Source organism: Trichinella spiralis (genome assembly GCF_000181795.1).
Source record: "Trichinella spiralis strain ISS 195 chromosome Unknown Scfld8, whole genome shotgun sequence".
In the NCBI taxonomy this organism is placed as follows: domain Eukaryota; kingdom Metazoa; phylum Nematoda; class Enoplea; order Trichinellida; family Trichinellidae; genus Trichinella; species Trichinella spiralis.
Genome location: NW_003526947.1, coordinates 992,135 through 1,012,435, shown reverse-complemented (window position 1 = coordinate 1,012,435; position 20,301 = coordinate 992,135). Strand labels below are relative to the sequence as shown.

General features: G+C 36.0%; 1 protein-coding gene across 1 annotated transcript; it reads left to right on the top strand.

Annotated features, from left to right (window-relative positions):
- Positions 1 to 701: 701 nt before the first annotated feature.
- Tsp_10464 (hypothetical protein) lies at positions 702 to 19,925 on the top strand (the record flags this gene model as incomplete). Its single annotated transcript, XM_003372861.1, has 55 exons — positions 702 to 890; positions 955 to 1,065; positions 1,219 to 1,326; positions 1,822 to 2,025; positions 2,612 to 2,750; positions 2,809 to 2,887; positions 2,977 to 3,173; positions 4,065 to 4,185; positions 4,263 to 4,314; positions 4,632 to 4,728; positions 4,852 to 4,946; positions 5,040 to 5,205; positions 5,334 to 5,458; positions 5,582 to 5,785; positions 6,042 to 6,181; positions 6,595 to 6,952; positions 7,014 to 7,211; positions 7,552 to 7,704; positions 7,797 to 8,034; positions 8,144 to 8,493; positions 8,552 to 8,617; positions 8,710 to 8,829; positions 9,137 to 9,226; positions 9,308 to 9,610; positions 9,926 to 9,988; positions 10,103 to 10,272; positions 10,385 to 10,541; positions 11,051 to 11,113; positions 11,214 to 11,246; positions 11,315 to 11,398; positions 11,493 to 11,938; positions 12,205 to 12,365; positions 12,443 to 12,621; positions 12,711 to 12,841; positions 13,266 to 13,338; positions 13,582 to 13,701; positions 13,791 to 14,117; positions 14,190 to 14,348; positions 14,836 to 15,048; positions 15,414 to 15,529; positions 15,630 to 15,756; positions 15,838 to 15,938; positions 16,601 to 16,789; positions 16,870 to 17,030; positions 17,099 to 17,187; positions 17,273 to 17,442; positions 17,491 to 17,740; positions 17,821 to 17,928; positions 18,061 to 18,099; positions 18,252 to 18,584; positions 18,707 to 18,845; positions 18,944 to 19,198; positions 19,338 to 19,410; positions 19,572 to 19,644; positions 19,836 to 19,925. Coding segments are annotated over exons 1-55 (8,595 nt in total), but the record flags the coding sequence as incomplete, so codon positions are not given.
- Positions 19,926 to 20,301: the final 376 nt, after the last annotated feature.

Here is a 20,301-nt window from a genome sequence, read left to right as displayed (position 1 = left end):
AATTGAATTCAGTCTGATTATCTTTCGTTGAAATCAACGGTCAACTTGAGATTGAGTTGTTATTATTCGGTGCATGTTTTATAGTTGTGTATTTTTTTTTAAAAGCCGCATCGCTGCTGATCTTTTTCACATAGTATAAGGATAATACACTTAATTACAATGTAATTAGTTCGATTTATTATTGTTCAGTATTAACTGTGACATGTTATGAACTCATGAGGTGAAAGCATTTCATTTCACAAATTAATTATTACGCCATCTGTTTTTCTTTACAAAATAAATGTCTTTATATTTGAAAAATAATACGAGCTTGATGATTAGAAATTATACTGGAACAGTGATGCAATAAACAGTCAACAGTTTTCAATAAACTGGTGTGCATTTTTAGTGGAAATGATAAATTTTACAAATCATTTGAACTTTGGATCGAATTTTAAAAAGGAAAAATATAAATATAGTATATTATGAATTATTTCTTTGTGAAAATATGATGAATTTCATTGTTTTGATTGTTTTTGAACTCTGAAAGTAGGAGAAAACGGTGCACTTACAGTACTTTTGAGAGAACTTATGAATCATATTTCATACTGTAAAGCGAACAATCCGTTTTTTGTTTTGTAATGTTTCAGTTATTATTATAGTTTTTGTTTTGTTTGAATTTTGTATGTTGTTGTGTATTTTAAGCATACTGATAACTAAAAATGTTTTCGTCTCCGGCACCAGTCTATTCGAAACTTATTGGTGAGATTGAAGTGCTAGTGTCAACGCTGCAAGATTCCAACCAAAGTAATGACTACAACGTTAATTATAATTTTTTGATTATATGTCTTTGTCTTGTAGATGAACGAGCTAAACTAAAGGCAATGCGTTCATTGAGCGAACGGTTTGACGTAATATGATTAATATTATTTCTTTTATGTTGCTACATATTGTAGTATATGCTGATAATTTTAGACTGTATCGTCGGTAGATTCGTTGAATTCTGTCGCTGATGTAGTATACAACACGTTGTTAAATGTGTTGCATTCTTCATCTCCTCAGTTTATTTTGTCGAGCGACATTCAGGTATTGTTTTTTTGTTTCGGTGTCACTTTGGTTTTTTGTCGTTTTATGCTTCAAACTTTGGTAACAGCTCAGAATTGTATTTTAATTTTTACTTTGGGAAGCTGTACTGCAAGCTTTGTTTAAATTTATTTTTACTTTGATTCTTTAATTCAGGAGCTGCGTCTTTTGACATTGAAGTTAATACACCAAGTTCCTAGCGTTGGTGAAAAAATGAAACCTTTTTGGACTACAGCAGTGTCAACTTTATTTCGATTAATAGCGGTGGGTTATTTTAATTTATTAATTCAATTCTTTCAAGTTTATCAGTTTAATATTTATGCATTTAATTTATTAATTTAATTGTTTTGAATATTTTTAAATTTTAGGTTGAAAATGAGCAAAATGGTGTTATCTGTGCACGAATTCTCCGAGATATATTGCATGACATGCGAGTGCCATTTACCGTTGAAGTATGAATATTTTTTTTAATTTGGATTAAAACATCAGGGCAGCACTTATGAATAACTTTTATTGTTTTTTTTTACAAATGGGTATTTTATGTACTTTGATGGTTGATATTTTCATGGATTATTTGTCACAAGTTAACAGTTATTTAGCCATATTTAATTAAATAAAATTAAGATGAAATTTTAATAGATTGATTTCAGTTGTCACTATTATACTGCTATTTCAGTTGTCATTTTAATTATTGAATTCAAGCGTTCTTTCAGATTGAATTTACATTAGCAGTAATTTTTTTTGTCAATTCTTTTTCAGATAACGCAGTTTATGTTGTTTACTCTGAAAATGTTCGTCAGCATTCCAGATATGATAAAGGAGATGTTTGGACCTAAAAATCGTCAGCCTGTCGCTCACGAACCGTGCGACAGCTTTTTGCAACATCACTTGGATAGCTTTTATCGTGAAACTGTCGTCTATAAGAAAGATCCAGAAAAAGGCGAAGGATTTTACATGAAATATGTACTACTTGATTTGCACGAAGCAGCAGCAGCACATTAGCTAGTGTTTGTCAATGAAAAGTTGTCATTTTTGTTCAATTTAGTTTACTGTTGTGCCGAAAACTTCCCAATCTGTCAAATTGTTGGCCGAACTTCCTGCATTGATTCAAATTGTAAATGGATTTCATTCGAAAAGTGTCCGTGAAGAATATCGAAGTATATTGTGCAATGCAGCGAAATTTCTCTACCTAGCTCCAACAAGCGAGCAACGGTAATTGAACTAACCGTTCGTTGGCTGAGAATTTTATTGAATTATGCGAATTTTTTTTGATTTCTTTTAGGAAAGATCCAGATTTTGATCTTTTGCTGTTTGAAGATTTTTTGAATGCAAAATCCAAAACAATGGCATTGTTTGCGGATACAATGGACTTAACACTTGTATATATTTCATATATTTATTGTATAATGCATACATATATATATATATATATATATATATATATATATATATATATATAGTTTTTTATTTATTATTATATAATGAAATTTAATTGTTGTGTTGTTATTTTAAGCAATATTCAAATATGTCAAAATAATGCTATTTGCAGACTGTTCTTGGAAGTGATGAAGCTTATTTGCCAGAGGCAATATTGAATACGCTTGAAAGTGTTCCAAGTGGATCGGTTAGTATTCGTCGAGAAATGTTGGTTGTCATAAGGCAATTGATACACACTCGTTATCGTGACAGTAAGTTGATGAAATTTGAATAAAATTGAACATTGAATTTTATATTTTCATTTTTAAGAATTTGCTCCATATTCGGATCGTGTTTTCAATGAAGCGTTTGCGCTTGGTGATGATCATACGGCAAAAGATCAACTTCGGTAAATCATCCATCATGGGTTTTTTGATTTGTGAAATGAGGGAAAATAATTCGAACTTTCTCTTTGATTTTAATTAATTTCCATTTCAGAGCGTATTGGTTGCCATTGTTGGGTGATTACGTGTTCAACATGCGCAACGTTTTGGATCAGAGCACTATAATGAACGGGATACGGTTGTTTAGCCGCTATATTTTCGACTGTACGCTGACTTCAAATTGTCAAATAATTGCCATGCGATCCTTGTCAGTACTTTCGGATGTGATCAGTCAACAAAAAGACAGGACGGGTGTAATTCTTATTCCTTATTATTATTATTATTAACTATAATTTTGGTTGAATTTGGTTAATTTTTAAAAGTGCAAAAGCTGAAATCTCATTCTAGGTACATCCGATACATTATTTTTTGTTGGAATTGTTCGTTCATCGTTTGAAAGGTTTTTGCACAGAAGAATTGATGTCCAAAGGGAAACTGTGAGTAGAAAAAATTTTCTGGGAACAAATTTTTCACTTGTGTTATTTTGTTTTCAGTCCACCGAAAAGAATGAAAATTGATTGGTTGAACAATTCTACAACAGCAGCAGCAGCTGCGGTTGGCAAAGGGGCCGCGGCTACAGGGGCAGGAGCAGGAGCAGGGGCAGGGGCTGGGGCAGCAGGAGCACCAGTGCCGCCGAAAAAACCTGCCGAAGCTCAGGCGACGGAATCTGTCCAAGAGAAGAACTTGTCGAAATCCAACGCTGAAGATGCGGAGCAAGCCGAAGCGACGAAACCTCATGCTCCAGAATCCGACGACTTGGTTGGGCTTTTTTTTTCCTTCTTATTATTATATTCATTCTACCACACTGTTCAATTTCTTTTCTCCATAGGATTGTGTTTTCCAATGTGGCGATGTGCGTTTTGGCTTTTCACCAATGAAATTGCCTTTCAGTTTGTCAGAGCAGCGGAAATTTTTCAAAAATTTGGCAATTTCACTGCGATCAATTTTGGGTCACATTGTTGGTCGAACTCAAAATCTCACCAGTAAGCAAGCACAACAACAAATAATACCCTAGCTACCTAGCTAGCACTAGTAGTAGTAGTAGTAGTAGTAGTTAGTAGTATATAGTGTTGTGTGGAATACAGTTGAATTTGGGTAGTTCAAAATTAATTTTTTATTCTGCTTTCTTTTTACCTTCATCAGCTGAACATTTCGTCTCTGGGAAAATTTTGGCGCCGAAGCATATTCGTATTTTGAGAGATTATTTTCGATATGGTCTCATTTGTTTGGATACATTTTTCATGCCATCCACCAGAGCACCTGGGTAAGTGTATATTAATTGTCTTCTATTTCTCATCTTTTCTTGTTGCTGCTGCTGTTTGTCATGCTTTCTCTTTCCAGTTCATCTATAACTCGAGAAGAAAAAGAACTCATGGAACTTTTTTGTCAATGTGTAAGTGAAATATGTTGTTTTTTTTGTTAATCATTAACACAAATGTGAAAAAATGCACATATGTATATTTATTAATTTGGATTTCCAATTTTCAGCTTGGAGCTGTTCCACCGTTGATATTTGCCGAAATATTGTCATCTGAGTTTTCGGTGAATGAAATTATTATTATTCTTATTATTGTTTAATTTGCAATTGTTGATTTCTGATTTCAGATGGTTATTCGGAAAGTTTCACTGAATGAAACACTTTGGGTATTATTTGATCAGTGAAAAATATTTTAGTTGTTCATTCGCTTCATTGTTTATTTATAATTTTAGACAATTATCAATTTGCTGTCTACAGTACAACGAACGTCGTCGTCTTTGGTTGCTGTTGGAATGGAATATATTTTGGATAATTTGGTAAAATTGGGATGTGAGTAGTATTTTGTTTCGATGTCTTCAAAGTAGAAATTTGCGAATTTGTTTAAATAGCAAACTTCATTGATATGTATATGTGGTGTTGATGTTTGTTTCTTTACGATAAAACGTCTTGTAGATGGTCAGGATGCTTGCGTGGTGGAGATGAAATTGTTGAAGTTGATATTTAGTGCGGTGACTGCTTATCCGCAGCAGAATGAAATGGTTCTCAAAGTATGTTATAAATAATAATAATAATAATAATAGCATTGATTTCGTTCGATTAGTTTCAAACAGAAAAAAATATATAATGTGTTCATTTTCAAGTCATACATGCCTCGTCTGATCTCGTCCTGCATGGACATGGCTCGGTCGGCCGAAGATGCTTACAATCAGTTGTTTCCGTTGCGTCTGTTGCTCAATCAATTTTCATCTCGCATCCAATCGATTCTATTCCAAGCATTTGTACCGCTTGTGCCACGACTGTTGAAGGGTCAGTTTTAGTAGTGGTGTTTTCTTTTTCTGTTTCTTCTGTATATTTTTCATATTTTTTTTGCTTTTTTTAAATATTAAAATATATAGATTTGAGAAGTTTTCTGATGTTGAGTTATCGTCGTGAAGTGAAAGAATTGATGGTCGATTTGATTTTGGGCATACCATTTCCTGCTTTCGAGAAGCATCTGCCGATTGTCGTCGAAGCGATCATTGAAGCGTTGAACAATTTTTCAGTCAATCTTGGATTTTCGGTAAGTTTTCTTCGGTCATGCATGTTGGTGGTTTGGTTCCACATGTCGCATAATACAGAAGCTCTGTTCTATGTATATATGTATGTGTGCGTGTGTGTGTATTATTGTTCTGTCTCTTTGCAGGCGTTGCGGGTGTTGGAGAGTATAATCGACATGCCGACGACATCAGTGGCGATCAAAGCTATCCGGCCGGTCAGGGTACATTTGTTGCGCGCCATATGGAAAGTGTTGCGCGAATGCACGGACGAAAAGCTGGCCACCGACTTGTGGCGTTGTTTGAGCAAAATGGGCGGCTTGAATCGGTATCTGATTGTCGATCCAGAATTGGTAAGTTGTGTGCTTTTCTTTTATCCCCTGTCTTTTGGAGCAACTAAACCAAAATTGAACGTCCAACGTCGATCAGGTATCGAACGTAAGCAGCGTGAATCCGCAACCTTCGACCTGCATCCAGTGCAGTTGTGAATCCAATTTTCCAGTCGCCTTAAATTACAATATCGAATTGCACTTGGTATATATATATATGGAGGATTGTTGTATTTTTTTTCGCTTGATCAATTTATTATTTTTATTTGTTTTTTATCAGATTTTCGAGCAGTGCTACACGAACGTGTCGCAGACGCTGAACGACAACGCTTTGCAAGTGCACAGCTGTGTGATGTGCAAAAATGTTCTCACGATATTGTTGGGTCCGCACGGGATTAACATTGATTTGTTTCGAAACAGGTGAACAAAACTGCTTTTTCTGTGTTGTGTGGATAAATTGATTTGTGCACTTATTGAATTGAATAGTGGGCTTTTTCTACTTTTTGTCACAGTAGTCGTGTGCATTTTCTCAACTTTTTCTCTACTCATTGATTCTGCATCGAATTACACTGCTTAATATAAAGCAAAGGGTGGTGTAAGGCGTTGATAAAAACAACTTTTTTTAATAATTTTTTTGAAAATATTTTTAATTTAATTTTTATTCAAGATTCGACACAGCAGAAGTACAACCCTGGATTGATCTGAGTGATAATTTCAATCATCCCAGCAGGCAAATGATGATCAACATCATCGCCACAGTGTTGTGTGAGTAGTATTGTATTATATATACATTTTTTTTCTTTTTGTTGTATGTATGTTATACATATGCATAGCTATGTTATAGTGGAAGATAAAGCTTGCAACGACAAGTTGGAATTGACGGCGTTTGCAAAGGCGATTTTGAAAACAATGATTTGCAAAGCAATTGACCAGCAGATATGTACGCGTCATTTTGCATATTTTTGGTTGGTGTTTGTGATGATGAAAAAATTTTCACTGTGCAACTTTTCAGCCGACCCTGCCGATAGTGAAGAGAATGGAAAAGAACAAGATTACATGGACGGGTTGATTGTTGTCGATGCTGTGTTGAAAATTTTGAAAGAGAACAACTCGGATTTGCACGAAGTGGCTTTGAAGACGATCGAAACGATGTACAACTTGGCAAACTCTATTACAGGCAGCGTGTTGAAGGTGAATTTTTCAAAAAAAATTAATTTGATTCGATTTATTTATTTATTTATTTATTTTTTAGAGTAGTGAACTGCAAATTTTTCAATACTTGTTCGACAGGGTGATCAGTCTCAGCTATGAGCGCCCGTATTACACCAAATTGAGCTGTTGCAATGCGATGATGACTCTGATTGAATGCAACCACATGTTGTGGATTACGGATCAGATGAAAACGATAATACCTTGCCTGATAGCGATGATCATCGACAATGACGAAGATGTAAGTGTGCGCGTGATTATTTCTCTCACATACGCTGCGTTGCGATGATGTAATTATTTTCGTCAGTTCGATCGTCTAATTTTGGGAACTGTGCACAAATGCTGGTCATTGCTGTTGAGCAAAGTTATCGAAGGCGCGAATAGTATTTGTCGCAGTGAAGTATGCAGACGGTTAGTGTACATTGTTCTGCCTTATTTTACATCGTCCAGTGAAAGTTTGCGACGTTTTGTAAGTATTCGTCAAGATCAATTTATTTGTACAAATAGATGTGAATGGAGGAAAAAATTTTTTTCCCCCTTTTTCTCTTTATAACCATGTTGAACAACAACAACAATTGCAGGTGAAAAGTTCGATTGAATTTGCATCGACGGAACTGGACGTGTCGCGTACTTCGATATTGAAACCGTATTCTCGTTATTTGAGCATCTTGTTGTCGCCAGAATATTTCACATTTCCACTGAAATCAACCATACTAGATCAGATTGCTTTTTTGGTAAAAAAAAGAACAGAAACAACAAAAATAATAATAATAAGCTTTTTTGTCAAGCTGTTTATAACCAAGCAGTTGTGTGTTTTGTGTTTCAGGATGCATTTTCGTACGTCCACTCGATAGAGCCCTCTGTAATTGGTTTCAAAGAAGATTCGTTGGAAATTAGGAATTTTTTGGAAAAATTGAAAATGATCTTGCAATTGTCGGCCGACAACGACACACCGGCTACAATGTTCAGCGGAGTGGCCGGCCTGCGTCCGGGCATGTCGGACAATTGGGATGGAATGACCGAAGCGGCTCATCGTGCCGAAGAATTGAAATTGCATGCCACTCGTAATAAATACTAGCAAACAATACCTCCCCCTACCTTTAAATTTAGGCTTCCCAATTTATTATTATTCTGTTTTGATCGTGTTGTATAATTTCAATTTAATTCATTCAGGAGCGTTGTACACGTGCTTCTTGAGGTCGTCGTTGGATACACGACATAAATTGGTCCTGTACCTCGTGCAGACTTTGATTCGATCGTCGAAAACGATTCAAGAAGAAGCGTTCCGCATGCTGCAAGAGGTTGTGATTGGGAAAAGTTGTGTATTTCTTTTTTGTATCGTCGCTTCTTTTCAGATCAAAGAGAACAACTGGGTATCCAGTGAAATGTTGCGCTTGATCTTTTCAAGCATGACGAAATTGTACGAAAATATCCGCGGACGTCACGAAGACGTCGGTCGCACGCTTCTCTACTGCAGCAGACTGTACCCGTCGAATGTCAACCAGCAGGGCTTGTTATTAGCTGTAAGGAAGCAGTGAATTGTGATTTGTTGTTTTGTGAATTTCATTGTCCAAATTGCAGACAACGTTGAAAACGTTTTCGTACAAATTGACCAATTTTCGAAGTGCTTTAGCCAAAGATCAGTCGGTAAGTGAGTTTGTTGACTTCATCTATATATATTTTTTTCCGTTCTATCAGCCCCACCCGACGTGTATTTTTTTTAATCCGCTCATTTTCAGGACTACGCTTGCTATTCGTACGTTTTGCATATGTTCGGCGAGATGACCGAAGTCGACACGACCGTCGTTCACAACTATTTGGAAGCGTTCGTCGAAATGGAAACGTTGTACACGTCGTTGGTGAGTTTTTGCAAAAGAAATTTTTTCACAACTGAAACGATCCGATTAATAAATTTCAATTTTTTGTATATATATATATATTTCATTTGCTGCATTTCAGTTGGCCAACAGATTCAGATCGTTGTTGTTGCCGTTTACGGAAAAATTTCCAGTTAAAGTGACCGATGTATTTTTTGAAACTGACTTCTTTCGAGATTCCAATGCTATAGATTTGTACATTGTAAGGGAATTAATTTTATGTGAAAACAAAAAAAAATGGTACACAGTATATTCTCTGTATATATATATATTTGTATAATTTGTGTAGTGGTTGTTGAAAAATCCCCGCAGTGTAAAGCTGAGAGCTGTTCTGTACGACCAGCCGTCCTATTTGATGAGTCTGATTTCGTCGAAAAAGGTGAGAACGAAAAGAAAATTGTTGTTGGATGGTTGGGTTTTTTTTCTTCAATTTTAAAATTTTCGATCACATTGTTTGCAGAAGTCGAAAATATCTTACGAAGATCGAACAGCGGTGATGTTGAGATTGGTGTTGCTATTGTCGAAACGTGACGGCAGATGGTTACAGAACAATACGCATATTTTCAATTGGGCTTATTCATTTTACACTTCGCCGAACTTTTCCAGTCGATACAGCGAAGTAAGCGGATCATTAGCATGGAAAACTATCATCTCTTGTCATCATCATTATCATCATCTTGTTGTTGTTTTAGCAAACACCCCTCTGGTATTATTATTGGAAAACTCCGAAGCGTCTGCTGAAAATTCTGTTACAATTCTACCGGTATTATAATTTTACTGCATTTTTTAAAATTATATATTTTTCATTTTTCAAGTTGCAATCGGTACGATTTTCAACTACTCTTGACTATACTGTCCGCTTTCAACGAAAGCTTTGTCACCGACTTGCTCTTTTTGATTCGCTATTTGGAAAGAGAATTGTTGTATTTTCCGGTCGAATGGAAACGGCAGAGCTTTTTCAAATTAGCCGAAATGATGGAAAATCCTGCAATCAGCGATTCGATTAAAAGCACTGTAAGTGCAACATGACGATCCAACAGGTGATAAAAATTTCCATTTCTGTTTCTATTTATTCCAGTTTATTCAAACCGTCATTGTGCCTGGAATGGCCGAAGCGATGGAAAGAGGCCGTGTTTCTCAGGTAACATTGATATATTGTTTAATTGCTTTTATTATTATTTGGTTTTACAAATTTTATCGAATGAATAATAATAACCATTTTTGTCATTTTTTTCCCATTGATTTTCTCCTCCAGTTCATCGGTCCTTTGCCTGAGAGTCCAGAATCAGCTGTACAAAACAATTTGGTGGTCACATTTGTGGAAAAGTTTCTCATGTCGAACATTAAAGATATTCATTTGCGAATATTGATCTCTCAAATGGGCTGCTTGTTCATCAAACACGCATCTGAACACATTGCGACAAAGTACATAATAAACATTTAATTTCTTCTTACAACGTGGACAAATTTAATTTATCATAAAAAATAGATTGATTCTGTTTAAAGTTGTGTAAAACTGTTTGTTTGATTGTTTCAGAAAAAGTAACGTCTATTTGTTGAATTTTTTGCAATTCGGTTGGCCATGTTTACAAGAAGAACACAAGCACATGGACCCTGTAGTTCGATACCATGGACTTATGCTGATATCGTATGCAATTTGTCAATTTTCCATAAATCGTCAAGTTATTATGCAGGTTGGTTTGTTTTTAATATTGTCAAATTATTTTTTTTTGAACAAAAAATATATCGTCTCTATGAACGTTTGTGTTGTGGTTAGGTTTTGGATAGCCTAATAAACGCTACTTCGGTGGAAGCACGTTTTGTCGTCCGGCAAGCGTTTTCAGTGCTCATGCTAGCTCTTTCTCGTATGGATGATGGCATGAGTTATCTGTTGAAGCCAGTCAAACAGATTCTGATTGAAGAACACTTCAGTTCCGCTAAGACGTTGCATTTGTTGTATGTTGATCTTTTTTCTTTCTTCACAACTTTGCCAAAAAAGAAAACATTTTCACTCAACCATTTAGGGGATTGCTTTTGCGCAATTATTTGGTATTTTACTTTTTGCGACACGACATTATGCCATATTTGGTTCCACTGATTCAGAAACTGCTCGCTTCAGAGATGAATGAACGTGTCGTAAGCTTGTTTTTTTTTGATCTTGTTTTGATTGGTTATTCATTGTGAAAGTTATTTTTTTTTTCAGAGTTCGATAGAATTTCGAACTATAGCTGTTGATCTGATCGAAACAATACTAAAATGGGAAGTGGTGAGAAAGAAACGGCTCGTATATTTTTCCAACGAGGGGGTATAGTATAGTTAGTTGATCAGAGAATGTTTCATTTATTTTTATTTCAAATGTTTTTCAGAGTGGCTCTTGTCCATTTTCATTGCAATCCAAGGTATGTGTGCTTAAATTGTCGAATTATATAATTCGTTGTCATACGATGTGTGTTTGGTTTTTCTTTAGTTCGCTGCACACGGTTCTGATCGACCGATTGAGTTGTCCTTGATGCGACCGGTAGTTGTTAATCTTCTCAAAGTTGCATGCAAAGTAAGACAATGCTCATCATTATTATTTGAGAAAGATGGTTTTTTTTTCTGTAGCATCATCGTATTTGCTGATTTTTTTTAAATTCCTACTTTAGTCACACGAACAGCTGCTTACCACGCCGCCGCCTCCTAACCCCGCCGTTGACATGGATTACATCACCAAACATTGTATTCAATTGGTGAAACGTATGTTCAATGGGGAGACTTTGGGTTCTAAAATTGATCCTTTTTTGAATTTGTGGATTGAAGATATTTTACTTCACACGGTAATTTTCTCCCTCTTTGTCTGTATTTTTAAAACGAATAACTATAATCAATTGAGGCCTTTTGCAGGAGACTCCAGTAAATTTGACAACTATATACGTCCATTTGGAACTTCTGTGTACCATTATATCTGTCATGGTGAGCAAAGACGGGATTTGATGTTGCGTTCATTGTTTGCAAAATTTTATTCGAATTTTAGTCGAACGAAAGAATTATGCCCATTTTGGAAAATATCCAACGAGCCTTGCTTGTTTGTTTCAGTTGTCCCAACACTCAGGTTTGTTTGTTGGAATTTTTTAAATGGTGGTAGTGTAATTGGGAAAATTGTTCAGATAACTCGGAGCATATATTCGTTGTTTACGAAACTTCACGCGGCGTTCGGCGAGCAGCAGTTCCCGGAAATGATGGCACGTTTGCCGATTTTGTGCGAAGGTGTGGGCAATGTGTTGACCGATTCGTTGAATGCATTTGAAAAGTAGGCTTGGGAGCGATTTGACGAAATGTTTCGACTTAGTTTGAGCATGGTTATTCGTGTTGTTGTAGCAGAAATACCGGAGGCATTGGTACAGTCTATACGGCGGTAACGTTGTTGAAAGCGATGAGCTATGGAAATCCCCACTATGTGGAACAGTTTGCCAGTCCGTTGATTCGAACGTTGCATCGACTGACCCGTGACCATATCACTTCGAACGACAAGACTCGAAGTAAGAAATGTTTGAAAAATTATTCTTCTGTTCAATTTTGTGCAATCATATATATATATATATGAATATATTTCTAGCAACTTCTGATTTGATGCTCTGGTGTTTGGATGTACTGAAGCCGATCATGGAGAATATTTCGCACGATTTGCAGCGTGCATTGTTGCACAACGTGCTTCTTGTGTTGATCGAGAAGACGAACAGTTTGCGTTTGTTCGGCACCATAGTGCTGCTTGTAGTCGAATGGATGAAGATGGCGGTATTTATTATTTTTTTTATCGTTGCTTTATTCAATTTGTGATAATTTTTTCATTTTTGATTGGTAATTAATTTCTCTTTTTTTGCCAGAAACCAACGGGACCGTCGTTGCGTGAACGGCAAATTGTTCTAATCAAACTCATGCAATGTATTGATAAAAAATTACCCGCCGACACTGAAGTACGCAAACTGTTCCACAATTTGGTCCATTCTGTATACAGGTAAAGAGAGAGAGAGGGAGAGAGAGAGCAGTTGTGGGATATTGAAAATTGGATAATTGTATAATTTTGTTGTTGTTGTTGTTGTTCAGCTCGGAAGAATACCGAAATACGGAATTGATAGTGAAATTGGAGCCGGCTTTTCTCCACGCTCTCGTGGCACCGTTCGAAGAGACGCGCAATAATTTCAGCGAAATTTTGGAATCGACTTTACCGATGTCACCGTTCGGTCGACTCCAATATATCATGTGCACGCAAACTTGGGAACCATTACAACAGCACAACTGGATCAAGTTGTGCAGTGCGGTGAGAGACGAGACGTTTCACTTTTAAGGCACAATAAATAAATTCTATTATTATTATTATTATTATTATTATTGCAGATTATGCTCAGGGCAACGAAAACATCCATACCTATGGTTTTTAGTCACGTGTTGCCGTTTCGTAAGCATTCTGTACAGACGGAATTGCAATTGAACGAATTTGAAGTTGACGATTCGGTGAGTTGTATGAATTTATTGACAATGAAAATTCAAAAAAGAAAAATCACTCGACATTATTGTTGTCAACATTATATATATATATATATATTTGTTTAATTGATTTGTGCATGACATAGTACTTAAGACAAGATTATTATATATATATTTGATAAGTATTGGAAATGGACGGAAATAGAATTTGATTGATAAAAATTTCAAGAAAAGGTTCTCAATTGCTTTTTTTATTTGTTTCTTTTCCAGGCAAACGCTTTAATTCCACACTTGTTGTACTTTTGTCACATGCATCCGGACGTGGCGTCGCGAATATTCATCAACTGTATACAATCACTTTGGAATTCGCTGACCGTTGATTTGAAGGAGGTGAAATGGAATTTCAGTTATTATTATTATTATTGCACGTTATGATTTTTTTTTCTTTTGTTGTTTAAATTTTTCCCTTTCTTTTCCAGCACGTCTCTTCTTGGATTAATCCATTTCTGGCCTGTGTAACGCACACAACATTGCGAGGCAACGCCAAAAATGTCATACGAACATTTCTCGAAGGTTTCATTTCGTGCGATCCATTGCCCGACTTCAGTCCATTCGTTTTATCAGTATGTCGTATATCTGTTTATTTATCCGAAACAGATGTAATTTGTTGTTGTGGATATTTTTTATCTTTTCAGTATTTGGGAAAAGCGCACAATGTGTGGCATTTGTCTATGATCGGGTTGGAGAAGATGACATTCGGCAGCGAAATGCCACTTGATGACAGGTTGGCTTTTGCTACTTATCGAGTAAGTGAAGCGAAAGCGATTCGATTGTTTGTTTGTTTGTAATTTTTTGCTTTTCATTTAAATTTTTTTCAGGAAGCTTTGCACGCGCTTGCCGACTTGCATCAACAGTTGAACGATTTTGACATGTACTGTGCGGCGTTGAATCGACGACCGGGAATTAATTTTTGCAAGGAAGGTTTGGCCAAAGAACAATACGGCCTGTTTTCAGATGCGCGTCGCATTTATTCCAATGTAATAATTTGAACAAGAAAAAAAAATTTTTTTTTGAATATATCGTATTTTTTTTAAACTTTTTAACGCTAGGTTTTCAAAGCGGATTCGGATTTTACACTCGACTTCAGTGATCCTGATGTAGGCAACGAACTTCGATTATGCGAAGAGCGCATGTTGCAGTAATGATTTGCCGACCGTTTATTATTATTATTATTATTACTATTATATTGATGTCAAATGATGAATTAATTTATTTATTTATTAATTGCAATTTGCGATTCGCTTGTTTAGCTGTTGTCAGCAGATGAACATGTGGGATGTGGTGGAAAATTGTCTGCAAACAATCGGCAAAGATTATCCCGTTCTTTCGTTGGAATGTGCTGTTCGTTGTGGTCATTGGGACATGCTGAGAGACAGGCTTTCAGTTGTAATAAATTGAAATTGTGTTTTTTCTTCTTTGTTTGATTGTGTGTTTTTTTTTCTCATTCGATTATATTTATTTCAGATAGAGACCAACTGTCCGAAAGAGTGGATTTGGAAAGCTAGCCTTTATCATGGGTATATGGCATTTTTTTTCAACGACGAAGAAAGTGCCACTACAACCGCAATTGTGGAACGATTGGTACCCAGCTGTCAGAGATTGTTGATCAAAGAGTGGCGTCGATTGCCGAAGGCGATCACCGAAGCGCATATTGCTTTGATGCAGTCTGGTCAGCAGGTGATCGAGTTGCAAGAATGCGGTGAACTGTGGAACACGTTCGTCACACCGATTGTCGAATTGAAGCGTTTTACTATCAGAGATGTGAAAAATCTGCTCAAAGTTTGGAAGTAGGCGTTTTTTTGGAGATGGATGATTGGGGTTTTTATTGTTTTTTTTTGAAATAATAATTATTATTTTGAAGTAATGAATTTCGTACCGGATCACGCTTCTTGTGCGATGATCAGTTGGCTTGGAGCGCGATAGCGGCCTGGCGTCAACAGTGCATGCAGTTGTACAATGATTTGCAAATATTGGAACAGGTAAATTGATGAATGGAATGAATAATATTTTTCTGTTCGAAATTATTTTTCCATTCTTCTCAGCTCGGTCCGTACGATCAAGTGGGCAGTGAACATGCAATTGTGCTGTCGTCGTTGGACACGGCCCGCTGCGCCAGGAAGCAGTTGCTATTTTCTACATCTTTGACTATACTGTTGCGGTAAGCTGTTGTTTGTTTGTTTGTTTGTTTGTTTGTTGTCTTTTTTTTCTCTATGAATTTCATTCATTTATTATTATTTTTTTTCCATCTTTTACTGCAGTGCCAATGCGCATGCTCTTCTACCATTGGAAGACGCGTACCAGGTTGTTCACGACACGATCAAAACAATGATCCGATGGTCTGAATGCGAGAAGGATGTAACTGAAAAAATTTCCATGCTTGTCTGTGTAAGTTGAAAATTTTCCACTGTTTTACATTTGCTTTTTGGATGAACTTTGTTGTATCGACGATGTGTTGTCTGTTTTCAGACGGATCGTCGTATTCAACGCACTTTCATGGACGTTTTTAACAAGAAGCAAATGAGCAAAGTGATCGCTTTGCATGGTAAAACGTGTTCACTGATGCAAAAGTGAGTTTAATTTATTAATTAATTTTATTTTGTTTTGTTTTCAACAGTATATTTCATTATGATTATTATTATTATTGATCACAGGGTTTTCTTTTTTTGAAAATTGATTCTGTTCATGTTGTGTAACTATGTTTGTCCATTCATTATTCAATTCAGTTAGATTTTTCATTTCATTTTCAGCTTATTACATCAGTAGAATAAGTTTGTTTTTTCTTTTATAAAAAATTTTTCCCAACGTGTTTTATAGTTTAAGCAAGACGTTCGATAAACACAATTTCCGCTTCAACACTACTGGAAGGGATCTTTTCCATTATTATCATTATTATTAATTCTCTTGATCTCTATTTACCGACGTAAACTTTTCCAATGTGCAGAATAAGAATGGGAAATTGATAATTTGAAAATTCAAATATGTCGCATAATTTTTCTTGTTTGTCTAATTTTTCCAACTTTTTAAAGGAAAGATAAGGCCGTGAGTCTGTATATCAGAGCATTGAAAATTGACAGTTCAAATGTGAAAGCGTGCGAATTTTTGGCTGACTTTTATGAAAGAAGATTTTTTGAAACGTAAATTTTATTTCATTTTTTTTTCAATTTTGTTATCTCGAAAGAAAGCGTATTGCTTTTTTTTACATAACATACGCTGAAATTTTTATTTTCAGTATGTCTGGTGACATGCTTCGTATTGCTATACAGTGTCATCTGCGGGTCTGTTGTCTTGGTAATGAATATAAAGCACGTCTGCATTTTGGCCGTTTGTTCTATTTGTTAAAGTTCGACAAAACCGATCTGATGATGGGCAAAATTTTCGAATGTTTATTCACTTTGCCACCTCAGAATTTAGCATTCTGGTAAATGGAATTTGATGAGAATGCTGATGATGACGACGACATTGGTTGTGTTTTACATTTTCTGTTCATTTATTCTACAGGATACCCCAGCTGTTCGACATTCTTTGCTCAACACTGTACGGCACATGGCAGCAGGTGATCATGCACGCTGCTCGCATGTATCCTCAGTGCGTCTACTACCATATGGTTTCGTTGATGCCAGTCTATAGTGTTACCATTGACGAGTCGTCCGCAATGGACAGTAAGAAATTCAATTTCAAATCTCAATGCTCAACACTGAGCTATATTTATTTCTATTTATTTATTCAGACAAATCAGCTTTGCTATACAAATTGTACGTGAACTTGAAATTGAAGCATCCGAATATGGTTTATTTTATGGACAATTTTATCAAAGAAGTAAGTTGCGCGCGCACACACACACACACAAAATATATGTATATAATAAAGTTGTTGAATTGGAAATGTTCAATTTGTATTTCAGCTGACAAATGAAGTTTGCCAAGAATCACCCGGTGAACAACTGCTTCGTATGGTGATTCAGTTGGAACGTTGTTACCAAGTTGTAGCATTTGTCAATTGTTACGAACCGACTGACCAGCAGCGTGCGCATATTTTTCAAAAACTTTCCGAAATTGCTTCATTTCTTAGAGAGTAAGATCCGATTTGAAATGTAAATTTTCGCAATGTTGTGTTGCGCAGGTCGAAATTGAAATCGCCCGATGTTTTGAGCGTGTGCGAAGCGGCATTCGACGAACTGCGTCAAGTGCAGCTTGTTTTCGCCGAAATTCCCACAATTTTGCGCAAAGTATTCAATTTGCGCAAGTCGGCCGAACAATTTTTGAAACAGTCGAGCTCTTTGATGTGCAAAGAAAAATTCTGCAAAAGCCTTTTGACGCTCAGGCCTCACACGCTTGATGTTCTACTTCCCCACCTGGCGCTGAATCCTACTGTACGTAATTTTTTTTGTTTTCATTTTGCTGCCCATTTGCATTGCACATTTTGTGTTGTTTTGTTTCATATTTTTTTAAGGAAACAATTCGACCTGTTTATATACATAAATTTTTGCCCATTGTTGAATTTGCTCAAATTGGTTACCTGATCGGACGACGATTTCACATTGTAGGCACCGACGGATTGGTGAGTTTTTATTTTTTGCACAGTTTGTAGTTGTTTTTGAATCTATATCGGTCTTTTCATTAGACATATACTTATTTTTTGTTTTCCAACGATCAAATGCCGAATTTGCGTTCAACATCTCGCCTGTTGCAGCTGTTTCGTGGTGTCAATCAAATGCTAGCCAAAGAACGGGTGAGTACAAACAAACAAGCAAGTTGAACTGAACGAACACAATTTTTTCTTCTTCATTCATCATCATCATCATCATCATCATCACAGTTGTCGTAGATAATCATCGTTGGCAGTTTTTACTTTCTAATTGGTCACTGATTGTTTCATTTCAGTTGACAGCGTCGCGTCATTTGCAGATCAATGTTCCAGTGTTGATTCCCATTGGTCCGGATCATACTTGCATTTTGGACGATCCGAATTCGAAACCGATAATACAATTTTTCAAGCAGCATTTGAAAATGACTGGAAAAGTGACCGAAGAAGAAGAGCTGATTTTCACTTATTACCAAGAATTGGTGTCGCAGCAGAGCGCTCACGCGCAAGTGCATGCAATGCTTCAGCGTATTTTCAAGAAAGTCCAAGCAACAGTACGCACGGCGGATATGATTGATCAGTTACGACGTTGTTTACCGGATTCAGCTGACTTTGTTACGTTCAGGAATCAGGTATTATATACATACAACCACAATGCTCTCTTTGGTGCAGACGACTGTGTCTCATAGACGACGGAAAATAGAAATTCTTTTGTTCTCAGTATTTTCAATATTTTTTTTGTTTTCAACAACAGATGGCTGCTCAGCTCGGTTTGCAAAATATGCTCTACTACGTCATGCACTTGGCACCACTTTATCCTGAAGAATTGTTCGTCTCAATGAAATCTGGACAACCTGTTACGTTTTTTTTGCGTTATGAAATTGACAGCGACAGTAAGATTGGATTTTATTTTCTTTTTTTTTTAGTCGACAGTTTTGTTGTTTGAACAATTAACAAATCGACAGTATGTGTATGTGATTTGCTTTTTCAGATTACTTTGACGGAAACATGCCGGTCGGTTTTCGTCTTACACCAGCGATGGCTGAATTTTTTGGCATGGCTATCCCTGGCTGCATGGTTCCATGTGCCGTTGCTTCGGCTAGAGTGTTGCTGCGACGCGGCTTTCTCCACTGGATTCGACCGTTCGTTTGGGATGAAATTCAATCGCTGGTGGTTGGCAAAAGTCGCGAAGAAATGATCCACCACGTGCATCGATGTCTCAGTGCAGTCGAGAATCGTCTCAAAAGTTAGTCGATTATTATTATTTTTTATTATTTACAATTTAGTTAATTTCCAAGCAACATGAAAACTGGCTAGTAGCTCTCATTATTTTTTTGCACGAATGAGACATTTTATGAAATGTGAAAAAATATTTTTATTTTTAGCATTAGCTGACGAAGAAAAAGGTGAAGCGAAAATTATTACCTTGTTCAATGCTGCCTATTGTGAGGACAACTTGTGTCGCATGGATCCGGCATGGCATCCTTGGTTTTGACTGTTGTTTTTTTCTTAAATTATTTATCCTATATTTTGTTCACTGATGACGACAATTCGTGATGCGTAAATAATAGCATTATATGTCTATATAGAAGATATATGTAGATATAATCATATAACAGAAACCGAACAGATCCATCAGCTAATAAGCTGACAAAGATGAATTTTACAAATTTGCAATTTTATATGCTGACAGTAAGTAAATGAAAAAAAATATCTATATATATATTCCATGGCAATTTATCAAATAACATGGGATACTTTCCAAAAATGTGCTCTCTCATTTTGTCCCAATTTTCCCATTGGCGCTACTCACCGATAGACTGGCCATATTCTACGTAGAACACTAACTGGTGGCGGATGAATTTTATGCAATTCAATTTCAGTATGCTATTACGCGTAAAAGATCTGTTATATTGGATAATGGTTATCGACAATTCGTTTACGATCTAGGTCAAATTGTAGTAGTAATTTATGTAAGTTCAGTAGAAATATTTTGCTTTTTTTTCTTTACAAAATTTTCCATTTCTCTACTTTTTTATTTTTAAAATGAAAACATTTTCATCTTCAAAAGTGACGCTTTTCAAGGGCTTCACAGTTTCACATATCATTTATTCAACAGAAGACGATTCTTCCAAGTCATAAACTTCTTTTCTATTTCTATCATTCTGTAAATACAATATTATTTAATCGACGTGCATAAATAGATGAACAGTTAAATGTTTTCGACTGCTTTTCGAGGTTTGGTACTACTCGGTCCCGCTTTTCTCTCATTGGTCATTACCCACGCTATTTTATTGGGCCGTCAAATCTTAATCACAACTGAAGAGTTGAATCAATGAGGAATCCACC